This window comes from Tiliqua scincoides, chromosome 4 (assembly GCF_035046505.1).
Source record: "Tiliqua scincoides isolate rTilSci1 chromosome 4, rTilSci1.hap2, whole genome shotgun sequence".
NCBI classification, from domain to species: Eukaryota; Metazoa; Chordata; class Lepidosauria; order Squamata; family Scincidae; genus Tiliqua; species Tiliqua scincoides.
In genome coordinates this window covers 30,389,107-30,402,367 of record NC_089824.1, presented here as the reverse complement: position 1 = coordinate 30,402,367, position 13,261 = coordinate 30,389,107, and the positions used below count along the sequence as shown (strand labels likewise).

Genomic DNA, 13,261 nt, shown 5'->3' with positions numbered 1-13,261 from the left:
CAATCTCTTTTGAGGCAATGTATAAGACAACTTCAAAAAAATATTCAGGAGAACGTCAAGCAGCAAAACCCCAAGCCATTCTTCCCCTTTCCCTTGAAAATGGTTGTTTATGATTGATATGTGTCAGAATTCTGGCTGACTCCTATCTAAACAGAAACTAGTGGCCCATATTGAGGCTGAGCAGCCACTCACGAAAAATATATCCAGCCATGTCAGAGGAACTTGGATGACCAGTCTGATGCATACTGTCAAGAAATGCAGGTTGACCCAGCGGATACTGTATACTAACCAAGAGTATACACGCTCCTTTCCTGCTTCCCACTTTCCCTTTACTGGACAAGCAGCTGAATGGGTAAGTCTTGGTAGATTGTATTCACTGCCTATGTCCCAAGCTATAGAGCAGGTGTGTCCAAACATTTTGGCAGGAGGACCACATCAACTCTCTGACACTGTGTTGGGGGCCAGGAATAAAAAAAGAATTAATTTACATTTCAAATTTGAATAAATTTAGAGATATGAATGAATGAAGGCCTATAAAAGGCCTTGCACAAAGCAAGGCTGGTCTTTCCTTCACTGCTGCTGCTGCATCACAGATGTGAAACAGCAAACAGTGGAGGGATTCCTCGTCCCACAGCTCGTGCAAGAGGTCAAACAGTCGCCCTCACGATAGCAGTTGCATCAGGCCAGCACGGGCTCCAGCAAGTCTCCAGAGGGCCAGAAGCTCATTGGATACTGGGGGCTACCTGCTGGACGGATTAGGAGTCCTCGAGGGCCTCAAGTAGCCCCCGGGCCAGGGTTTGGGCACCCCTGCTATAGAGACTAGGCAGAGGGGGGCTATCTGAAAAAAAACCCTCCCAGAAAAACAATGAATCCCAGGGGTTCATCTTAAAAATCAATCCTACGGTAGCTTCTGCAGAGCGAAGTGGCATGACAATCCACGGAATTACCCATGAACATGGACCAGGCAGAACACAGGTCAGAATATAACTAGTTTATTCAAAGCCTAGACTAAAAGAATTAAACGAAAAAGAAAAGAAAGGTGGATAATCAAATTACATCATGGTGATGGAAAATGTTTGGCAGGAAGTATAAAGAAAAGGTTGTCCAAAACCAAAAGGATGCAATAACGTTTAACACCCAGTAAATGGAGCTGAGATGTTACTCTATCTGCACGCATTGTCACGTTGAGAAAATTTGTAAGGACCCAATCCCAAACAATGTGCGCCAGCTCACCACCAGCGCACACTGTCACAAATGTGCCGTAAGACACAATTGTGGGGGTTAGTGCCAGCCCATTGTTGGAGCAGGCTTGGCATGAACCCGCACTAGGCGGATGTCAATTATGGCCGGTGGAGCACCAGGTGGCGGAGGAATAAGTTGGAGTGGGGGGAGGTGTTTCAGGGCAGGGCTGGGCAGGGGAAAGGTGTGGCAGGGGAAGAGAGCGGGAGAAGGGGTCAGGGCCGGCAGAGCTAGCACAGAGTTGAGCAGCCCCATTGCAGGGCTACTTTCCTTACTCAGGGGAAGGGTATGAGTGTCCCCTTCCCCCAAAGAGGTGTCAGAAGCCGCTGATGGCTGCCTGAACACTCATAGGATGCAGCGGCACCTTGCACACTGGGCAGCTCAAGAGTGAACTGCCCGCAAGCTGGAATTGTGGCAAATGTGCAACAACAACATATAAGCTTCATGATCCCTATTCTGGGGTGGCAAACATTTTTGAGAGCATGTGCCCAAATTTCTACAAATTTTCTTGTGGGCTCATGGGAATTTTGAGCAAATCAAAATCAAGCTATTATTATTATTATTATTGTTATTTATAACTACAACAATTATATTTGTATTTTACAATTTTTTATGGAGAAAGAGAACAAAATGCTTGAAAGCATTCTTAAAGAAGGCTGTTTAGGTAGCCAATTTCCAGTTTCATTTGGCAGCAATGCTTACCATATATATGTTTATATGTGATTCCATATACAGGTGTGCGCCACTTAATGACGGGGATATGTTCTTATGTTGTTATGCAATTAGGTCATTATGTGAACATTCAGTCCAATCTATTGCTTTTGTTGTGTAAACAGACACTCCCTGCCAGACACTAGCTGGCTGCATAAGCTACTGGAGATAGATTGCCTCTTCTTTGCATTGAGCCTCTTTGTTGTGTAAACAGACACTCTGCTGCAGGCTATGGGAGACATGATTGCCTCATTAAGAGCATCTTTATTGTGCTTTGACCACTGTCACATATGCGGTCTGTCGTTAAGCAAACAGTTGTTAAGCGTTGCATACCTGTATATATAATTATTGGGTTATTATAATGTATTGGGTTCCATTCATGCCATAGGTTCACCACCCCTGCCCTAGTCTATGCTACCAACATTGCAGGGAACCTAGTCCTTTTCACTTGTGGTTCAGCATGTAGTTACTCCTCTCTTAGCTTCCAGTGAATGGAGTCACTCAGGCAACTGGTAGAGAACCAACCCCCCCCCCTTTCCTGTGGGCTTGGAATTTTCATCACTTGGCTGTAGTGATGTCATCACATTACCGGATCAGAGGAGTGGAAACTATTGGGTCAACCCACCCCACCCATTGGTTCAAGCTAAATAAAGCTACAAGCCAACTGATAAGCACATTCCAGTCTCAGCAGAAAGCCAGCCAACTCAGACGGGAGGATGAGCTGAGCATACATTTAGCAGGTTGCCAGTGGAATTTCCCAAACAAAGGGCAAAGGCTGCCTGTAAGGAATATCCCAGTATTGCACAAAAGCTGCAGGGGAGCTAAAACTGTCCAAAATATAGAAAAATGGGGGGATGGGCAGAACTATGGGGGAAGCAGGGAAAAAGGGGATTCATCACACATGCGTCACAAATCTCCATTCACATTTGCATATGTGTATCAGCTATGTGGGCATAAGAACAGCCCCACTGGATCAGGCCATAAGCCCATCTAGTCCAGCTTCCTGTATCTCACAGCAGCCCACCAAATGCCCCAGCGAGCACACCAGACAACAAGAGACCTCCATCCTGGTGCAGAAGCACCCTCTTGCCTGCAGATCTCCCATGCTGGATCAGGGCAGTGCTGTGTAGCTGCTATGTAAGTACAGTCCAAATTGAGCATGTGTGGTCTATTTGATGTGCCTCTTGTGGAAGAGTTTCACAAAAAATCTTGAAGGCTCTGGATAGATCCCCCTCCAGCTATCATGAACGTAACTACTTGTGGATTTTCCCTTATTTCCTATTATATTTGACATTTCTTCTTATTTTTGTGGTATGTTGCAAGTCTTTCTTCTATTTTTGATACTGGCCATCCCAAGTTCTCTAGCTGAAAGAAGAAGAAGAAGAAGAAGAAACCCCTGCTTTCTGTGAGCAAGTAGGACCATAAAAATACACTAACACAGCCCAGTCCTATCCCCTGCCACTCCACAGCATGCAATTGTACAACTGGAACATGTGCTGCATGCCATGGTGCAGGGGAGGGTGATCAGAAGACCAGCAAGAAGTAAGTAAAAATCTTTTTTTACTTACCTCCTGACAGGCATCCTGATCACCTATGGGTCTCCTTGGACTCACACAAGCTACTTTGCTGGAGTAAGTGCAAGGAAAAGAGGGGCAGAGTGGGCTGGAAAATTAGGGATAGGATCCCAGCACATGCCTTTACTGCTGAGATTCAGCCCCTCTGCCCTCCAAACCACATTTTCCCTGCCCTGCCCCAAACTGCCCACGGTCTGCCCCCTCTGTCACTGACCCTACTCCGGTGTGGGCTGGGTTTATTGGTGGCGAGCGCGTGAATCTCCAGCTGCTTGCACTGGTGGCTGTGCCACACTCACAGCAACTTGCCATTTGCAGCATTTATGACAGTGGAATGTGAGTTCTGCCATCATAAAGGCCTCATAGAATTGGGCCACGTGTCCCCTATGTACGTACCAGTTAGGTTCCCGAGGTCAGTACATGTAGAAAAGTATGACATTCAGCCCTTGCCGGCCCAGCAGTATCATGCCTGTGCAGAAGCATCACTGAAGGACGTACTGTGTCTACACAGAAGCGCCAATGCAGCTGTCCATAACTTGGCTGTCCTTAACTTGGGAAGCCTGTGTAATCTTCTCTTTTTCTTGGAATGAAAAGCTCTGGTCTTTTTCCATTCTGTGATAAGCTCCATGAGGGGAAAAAAAAATGTTTCTAGGAGTGGTTGCCTCTCATTGCCTAGCGTCTTCCTTTTGTATTGGAAGGTTCCACTTTTGTAACCTACTTTATGAAGTCAACCTTACACAATAACTCCTTTGAAGATCACAATGCATTTGGCAGCATTGGACTTAGTTTAATGCAGTGACTAAGGGCCCAATCCTATCCAATTTTCTGGTGCTGGTACAGCCGTGCCAATGGGGCGTAGGCTGCATCTTGTGGTGGTGGGGCAGGTTTCCTCAAGGTATGGAAACATTTGTTCCCTTGCCTCAAGGCCACATTGCGGCTGCATTGGTGCTGGAAAGTTGGATAGGATTGGGCCCTAAGGCTGCAATCCTGTACATGAGAGTAAGCCCCCCTGAACAAAATGGAACTTACTTCTGAGTGGATCTGCACAGGATTGCACTGCAAGAGACTGAACTGCAAATCAGGGCTTGATTTGATTCTTGCTGCTGTCATGAACTCACTAGTGGCCTTTGGCAAGCCTTTCTCAACCTTAGCTCCTCCCCTGCAACGCGAGGAAAATAACTGCTAGGGTTCCTTGAAAGTGAAGTACACAGTATCCTCCTGCAGTTGCAGCTTCTTTGGATTCCATCCAGAGAATGTTAGTCATGCCCCAATGCTAAGGATATAATGGAAATTAAATTGCATTCATTTCCATGGCTGCTGTAACTATCTACATGTTTTCATGCCCTTTCATTAACATACATTTGTATATTACTTTCTTGAAAGAGAGACGCCCAATTTCAGAATTTTGATGTACCATTCTTAAGTCCATGTGTGAAATATTTTGAACCATTTCTTCAAAAACCTTGCCTTCAAAAATCATGGGAGCTTGCAGGGGTGGAAACTCGAATTGTGACAATTTGACTCCAGTCATGAAAACTCTGGTTTGTCACGACTTGTGTTAACTTGAGTCACTGATGTCACTGACTTGGACCAACTTGCCATGGCTTGAATTGACGAGTAAAGACTCACTGTTTGTGTTCACTTGTGACTCTATTTTTGTGTGTGTGAGTGCTTGCTTCCTTTTATTCATTGCTTCCATGTCATGCCAATCACCACATGGCTGATCCAGAAGCCAGCATTTAGAAGGATGCTGGTGGGAAGAGGGTAGGTTGGTTCCAGGAGGCGGGGACTGGAGGGTTGAAGGGAGGAGGGAGGCTTAAGGTTTTTTCCTGCATGAACCTGGGGGGAGAAACCTGAAGAAGGCAGGGGCAGCCAGGACACAGGGGAGGGGGTCCTCTTGGTGATCTAGAAACAATTGAACAAATTGATGTCCTGATTTTTCAACATGTTGCTAACTGCAGGTGGGATCAGAACATCAGAGGACTGTTAAATGAGAACTCTCTCACACACACACACACCCCACTAGCACCTCCCTTTTTTCTGTGGACTCACACCTGGCTTGAGCCTCAACTCGTTTCTCGTAATGACTCACGACTTGTGTCAAAATGACTCTATAAGTGTTTCAGGTCCAGTTGTGATGGCCATGTGCTATGACTTATGAGTCAAGTAAAGTCAGGGGGTTGGTGACTTATGACTCAACCTGTGACTTGGGATCAATGACTTGAGCACATCCCTGAGAGCTTATAAGAAACAAATGAGCATTTTCTTTATTTGGCCTCCTTTGACCTTTTGATATGGTGCAGTTATATTTACAAATACACAAATATGCAGTATGGCAGGTCGATTTTTTTCATTCTTTCATGCTTGCTGTCTGTGGATCCCTCGATGCCATTTCCTAACTGTTCTCTCAAACAACACTTTTTGTTTTCCAAAAACAAATAGTCTTTACAATTGCAGTGAAACGAACTCTTCTTAGAACCCAAACCTATCCCCCACCAGCTCAGACCACACAGCCTCTCTGATGGAGTATGTGTTGCATGCTAGGGGGTGGAACTAGATGGCCAGGAGAGGTAAGTAAGAATCTTTACATGGCCTCCAATGGGTCTCCTTGGACCTATGCCAACTCTTTAGCTGGCATAAATCCAAGGAGACTCCTGGGGATGGGTCAGATCCAGGAAGGGGAGATAGTATCTCAGCATGTGTAGTTGCCACTGAGATCCTCCCTGCCCCCTCCTAGTCCACTCCCTACGCTCAAACCACCCCTGACCCTGCCCAGTTGTCTTCCTTGCATGGCCTCTGGCTGTTTTCCTTTGCACGCCATCCTCAAACCCCAAAGTGCAGGATTCTGGTTTACTGTCCCTGTAAATAAATCAGAGTCCTACACTTTGAGTTTTGACAGCAGTGCATGAGGAGTATGGTCAAGAGGCGAAGGTTATGCTTTGTGCTTAAGTGAGCAGGATGCAGATCATTGTAGCTGGCATTGGTGGCAGGTTGGAGGTAGGCAGGTTGGTGGTGATGGCAGCTTCAGACCCAGGGTGAAAGACATGGACCCTTGGACCAGCTGCTGATACATCCTGCATCAGCTGACCTCATGGATGGGCTGGCTCTGCTCTGAGTAGTTGTACACAGAATTGCACTGTTCAGTGTATTATCTAAGTTTGGAACCATTGACTTCTTCCCACCCCCCAGCAGTACCATGTACCCCCCAACAGTACAACCCCAGCAGTATGACGTACAATTCCTCAGAATATACTAAACCGATATACAACCTTTAGCATATTGTGGAAGGATTTTGTTATGAATATGCATATAGGTTCACAGAAATGCTGCCTCTTGGCTACTGAGAGTTTGTGAATGGTTTGTGAAGAACCAACAAGAATGGTTCTTGTTGAAATTCTTTATTAAATGAAATGTCTGGAATAGTGGTATGATTTGATGTTTGATGCTGTAGTAATTCTACTTTGCTGTAAAAAAAATATATATAGTGGAGACTCTGGGTTTGTAGTTAATAGGTTGTATCCAAAGAAAGTGAGTTATGGCTAAGTCCAATAGAAATGAAATGGGTCTTAAGCCGATCACTTTTCTCATTGATTTCAGTGTTATTTAATCCTGATAACAGACTTCTTTCTTAGTGAATACTTGTGCCAACAACGTAAATGGATTTCCTCAGAATGGGCATCTTGGGAAGCAACAGAATCACGTGCGGCACACACACAAATCAACACCCAGGAGCAGTTTTTATTTTCTTTTTGTTTTGGTCGTAGTGTTAATGCTTTCCAAGCTTGTAAGGAACATCTCTTTAATGGGAAGTGTTCATAGCCCTCCTGGTATGCAACTAGCCCTCAGCTAGCTCCCTGATATGCCTTGTATCCTGAACCACAGCAGGATCGGAGCTTCTCCCAATAGGACTGAACTGCCCCAGAGGGAATGTTTATGTTACATTGAGAGTTAACATTTCTTATACCAACGATGTAGTTTAGAAACGCAACTTACAAATGGCATGCTCTTGGTCAAGGGTGTCAAACATAAGGCCTGTGGGCTGGATGCGGCCACCAGAAACTCTTTATCAGGCTCTTGGGCACCCCAACATCTGAGCTGTGTTGAGGTGTCACTGCTGAAAAGCTGCTCCACATGATAAATGCGCTCTCCCATATCTTGAAAACATGATCAAGGTTTGCATATTTTTCTCTTCTGTCATTTGCAGTGAATGAGTTCCTAAGTGAGAACAATGTGCTTATTTCTGGTGAATGACAGACATTATGACCTGCATAATGACATCACTTCCTGCTTAATGACATCACTTCCAGCCCTCAGCAGGCATCAGGAATGCTATTTGGCCCACTGTATGAAATGTTTGACACCCCTGCTCTAGGTTCTAATATAGTAAAACTAATTTTTCATTTTTCTTCTTCTTTTCTTTTTGTTTTCTAGTGATAGAGACAATCTCCTAAAAGAAGCTGAAATTTTACACCAGGCCCGGTTCAGTTACGTTCTGCCCATTTTGGGAATTTGTAATGAACCAGAATTTCTGGGAATCGTGACGGAATATATGCCGAATGGCTCGCTGAACCAACTTTTACATGGAGTAAGTAATTGAAGGGTTGGAGAAACTAAAGGGAAGACAACATCATCTTTTTAGAGTTTAAAGGAAAAGCTTCTAGAACACTGGACAGGTTCTTAGTGTTTAGTTGTGATAGTTTTAATGAAATGTTCTTAGCCTGATGCCTATTTTGTTGTCTTTTAGACACAAGCAAAATCCATCCTGTTCTCCAGTACTTTTAATGGTGTTTGAAATCTTTTCATGGGGTTTAGCAGCATGTACAGATGTTTATGCTTTTGTTTCATGTTTGATACTGTATTTTTTTACTATTGGTGTATTGTACCTTGAAGCCATGTGTAAACAAATGTAGAATGCAGCCATCATCATATGTTCTCCTTTTAAAAACATCTTACATGCCCTGTGTTAGGCTTGATTTACTGGTAGTGTGGAAGACATAATTCATAGACTGTAGCCTTTTGAGGCAGGGCCATATTAACCCATGACCAGCCCCCTAGGCTTTCAGATATTTCGGCCCCCTCCGGCACTTTCACCCCACTGAAGTCGACATCCTGATCCTAGTATGGTAGGTACTAGACCGAAGTACATAGTCCTATATCAGTGTACCTCAACTAGTGGTACGGGTATCACCAGTGGTACTTGAGGTGGTGTCAGCTGGCAGCGAGACCAGGAATGCACACAACAAACAATGGTAGGAGACTCGGCTCGGCAGACAGAGCTCCAAAGCATGCTTTTCCGCACTTGAAAAGGCCCTCCTGTCCACCCTGAGCCTCTTACTGGTGTTTGTTGCATCACATCTGGCCTTCCAGCCCAGAAATTTGTGGTCATGATGCCTTTGCCAGTTACTTCTGGTGGAATAGGTAGACTATGTGAAGTGGTACAGCAGAGGACAAACCTGTTTAAACTGCCCTATATCCATTTTGAGGATTGATTAGCATATGACTGTGTAGGCTTTAACCCAATCAGCCTTATGAGTAATATGACCCTGTTCGGAGGGTATCAGTCTCTAATTAGGATGAGCTCTAATTAGGATGATTAGAGCTAGATTAGATCTAGAGAAAAAAATTAACTTCTTCAAGAGATTCCTAAGATCTCTCTGTTTCAGGGCTTCCTGAGTGAGATTCCTGCTGATTTTGGCACCAACTGTTTCAATGGCAAATAGCAGGTCTGCTCTTGAATATGCCTAGAGAAGACCCTATTGCTTCCCTGTTGTCTGAATGGAAACAATGTACTGGGTTCATATAAACCATGATTTACCATGTGGTAACTCACCACTGTGTATGTGTATAATGACTTTGTAAGCCATACATCTATATTTGTCCTGTTAGGACCGCATGTGTAGATTCCTGATCATGCACAGAAGTATGGAACGATTCTTCACGGTCTCACCACTCAGCTTACAGATACCCCCTGGCAAATTACCACACAGCAAATTATCATCACAATTCACCATTACTTACGAAGCTGCCTTATATAGTATCAGAAGATGATTTACGTTGGCTGGAAGTGGCTTTTTTAGGCAGCATCATTTTTAACCTGTACCTGTAGATACCTGTAGATACCAGGAAATGTCTACAAGTACCTGTAGATACCAGGAATAATCTACAGGTACCTGTAGATACCAGGAATTGAACCTGGGACATATTGCTTACAAAACATATTCTACCACTAAGCCACTTCCCTATCAAAGAGTAATCAGGGAGGTCACTTGTAGTGGTGTAGCTAGAAGGGGTGCAAAGCACTAAGTTTTGCAGGTGTCTGAACATGCTGTGCAAATGGCCCCTCTCCCTCCCCTTCAGAGCCATTCTGGGCGGTGGGAGCAAAATGGAGGCGTAGACTTGACTCCAAAGGGGAGGGGCCGCTTTCATGGTGCGTTCAGGTGCCTGTAAAACTTAGTGCTTTGCACCCCCTCTAGCTACGCTACTGGTCACTTGCAGAAGCAATTAAAATATTTGGCAGCTGGGAATAAATATGGCATAGTTGCAGTTGTTCTACCTTATGTTGCCTTTATCAAACAGATGCATTATGTATTTATGTTTACTCTTTTCTCATACTTTGAACAGAAAAATATATATCCTGAAATTGCTTGGTCACTGAGGTTTCGTATTCTGTATGAAATCGCCTTGGGAGTAAACTATCTGCACAACATGAATCCTCCACTTTTACACCATGATTTGAAGACCCAGAATATTTTACTTGACACTGACTTTCATGTTAAGGTACTTTCTTTTTCTAGTATGGTCTTCCACAGTGTAGTGACTTGAGTTGAACGGTTGGGGATTTTCTGTAGAAAGGAGAAAGGGTTTTCTCTAAGGAGTATGCAGCTACTCAGTATCACACAACCAACTTGTGACATTTTATAAATGTGACCACATTTCTAAAATATAATCCAGGGCAAGCAAATCATTACTGATATCACTGCGGTGTCATAAATCTTCTTGTTTCTCTCTGTGCCCAGGAGGAGTATGTCAAATAAACACCTGGCTTTGTCTTAAGAAGGCTAAACAACTCCTGAAAATATTCTTGTAGCTTTCATTAAGGACCTCGAGGGTAACCTTACTGGACTGCAAACCTTCTTAGTGAAGAATCAAGGAATGGCACCTCAGAAAAGGGACACCCTTTCTCTAATGAGGTTAGGAAGAAAAACACTGACTTTTAACTAAAAGTAGGTAGACTAATGGTGCAGTCCTGTTCTTCAGTAGCGCCAGTGCAGCAACCATTTCGCTGGCCTAGGGTGTCACAAACATGCCATAAAGCACATTTTCGGCACTCTGAAAGGGCAGCGTTAGCAGAAAGCCCTACACTGTCCCACCAGCACTGAATCCAGAAAGTTGCAGGAGTGAGGGAGGGCAGAGAGGGATGGTTCAGGCCCAGGAGGGGGCAGGATCAATGGCTCCAGTGTGCACTGTATCTTATTCCCCCTCCCAGGCCTGAAAGCCCAACACAGGATTTCTTGGACTTGCAACAGCTATTTTGCTAGTGCAGATCTGAGTAGCCCCGTTCTGCAGGCTGGGTCTTTACCCAGGATAAGGGGATTAATGTCCCCTTACTCCAAGGAGACTTCCAGGTTGTTCCTAGCCAGCATAGGATACACCATGGGCCACATGGCCCCGCTGCACCAGCACTGGTTAGGATTGGGCTTCCTGGTAAACATTAGGAGAAAAATCTCATTACATTTAGAAACTATTCAACAGTGGAATATTTAGGGAGGTTATGGAGTCTCTTTGAAAAACATCTTCCAATATTGAATCAAGTCAATATTCTATTGAAATCAGTCAATATTTTGTTTTCAGGCAAGGAATTGTCCAAAACGACAAATTGAACCCAATCCTATTCTGCAATTCTTATTCTTTAGTTTGAAAGCTCGGACTGAGTTTCTGAACAAGATGTGGCAGAATGTCATGCCCTACATTTTATGTGTAAACCAGTGTCCAGAACTCCCTAACAGCTAGGTTCTCAAATATACGGTGACAGTACTGTACTGCTTTCATTTCACAGGTTGAGATGAATGTATCTTGAGTAGAGGCTGGTTCACACACAACGATTTAGCACCATGAGAACAAACCTTGAGCTCAAATATTCTCTCCTCCCCTCACACACTCAGTTTGCTAACTTGGATGTAGTAGCAAACTATGTAACCGTGAACGTAGTTGTAATGGCAAATTAAAAGAGGAATAACTAACTTTCTACTTAAGAGGAGAAGAGTGTATGCAAGCAAAGGCTTATTTCTGATGGAATGCCAAACCATGGTTGAGCACTGTCACCCACTCTCTCCCCACAGTGCCAAACCATGGTTTGAAAGCCCAGAATGAGCTTTGGTTTGGCACTGAGCCAGAATGCTGCTTACGCCCAGCTACAGTGTTCACTTGTGGTCCATTCATCAAGCATGTGTCAAGGGAAGTTCAAATCCATGTCTTTTATCTCCCAGATTTTTCACATACAGTGCTTCAAGTGCTGTTTGAAACAGTGTCTCTGAACACATGTTCTTGCTGATGTATTCTGTAATTCCGGAATGAGCTGAATTTTTGTTCCTTCCAGATTGCAGATTTTGGTTTGTCAAAATGGCGCATGGTGTCCATGACACTATCGCGAGGGGAGAAATCAATGCCTGAAGGAGGGACTATCATCTACATGCCACCTGAAGATTATGATTTCACTCAAAAATCACGTGCAGGTGTAAAGCATGATATATACAGGTATTCTATTTTACTATTACTGCTGTTATGGGATTAATAAAATAACAAACTATTGTTGCTTTTTTTTTTAATCCTTCCTTATTTAGCTTTCCAAAGGCTGTATTTTAGCTACAGTGGGATTTGAGGCCATGAGCTCTGACCATTTCAGAGAGCATCACATATGTACAGAATGATTTCTTTTTAGAGTCAAGCAGCACAGTAGCTGGGCCAGTTGGCTCTGGAGGCAGGGTGACATAATGACACCGGACGTTACCACATGGGTCATTGCATTACCCCCTGCATTGGGACATCATTCCCCCTGCATCTGGAATGGCTCTGGTTTGGAGCCAGATGGACACAGGGGCTGGCAGAAGGGCCCATCTTCATTCTACTCACCGCTCCAAGCACTTGGGCAGTGAGCACAGCACACACATCCTGCAGAGAGCTTGGCAAATCCACAGAAAGCTGCAGAGGAGGGGTGCCTCGCCCCACCCCCACACTGGGCTCATTATGCCATTGGACTCAAGGCAGTTTATATAGTCATGCTGAACATAAATCATTTTCCAAAGGAATTTTTGCAATTATTCCATGAGAAATCTCACAGAACCCTTCATTTCTCCAGATGTTTCCCTTCACATTTCAGTCATCATCCTGAAAGCCAACTCTTCCATCCTCCAAGGTCTTAAAGGCAGCTGCAAACCAAGCTTCAGACCAGTTCTCAAGATGTTACCTGTTTTTTTGGCAGCTGGCTCCTCCACATTCCCTTGCAGAGATACACCAGTGACTTTTCACAATCTCTCATAGTTCCTCGATCTCCCTTCCAAGCAGCCAATCCTGCTTAGCTTTTTCGGACACCTCCAGACCACACCTCCTGCCTAAATTACTTTAAGCTGCTCTCTAAAGCAGTGTTTCTTCTCTGAAATAACTTACAAGGGTGAATTTGCACATTGCGACATCATGTCACATCTGGCTGGCCTGACACAGCGTTCACAAACCACAACTGATGT

General features: G+C 44.4%; 1 protein-coding gene across 1 annotated transcript in view; it reads left to right on the top strand.

The window, feature by feature from the left end:
• RIPK2 (receptor interacting serine/threonine kinase 2) overlaps nucleotides 1-13,261 on the top strand; it is a 36,086-nt gene that overhangs the window by 10,762 nt on the left and 12,063 nt on the right. The window contains exons 2-4 of the mRNA XM_066625995.1: nucleotides 7,953-8,106; nucleotides 10,143-10,298; nucleotides 12,118-12,275. Of these exons, the coding sequence (XP_066482092.1) occupies nucleotides 7,953-8,106; nucleotides 10,143-10,298; nucleotides 12,118-12,275 (468 nt within the window). The remainder of the gene's footprint in view (nucleotides 1-7,952; nucleotides 8,107-10,142; nucleotides 10,299-12,117; nucleotides 12,276-13,261) is intronic.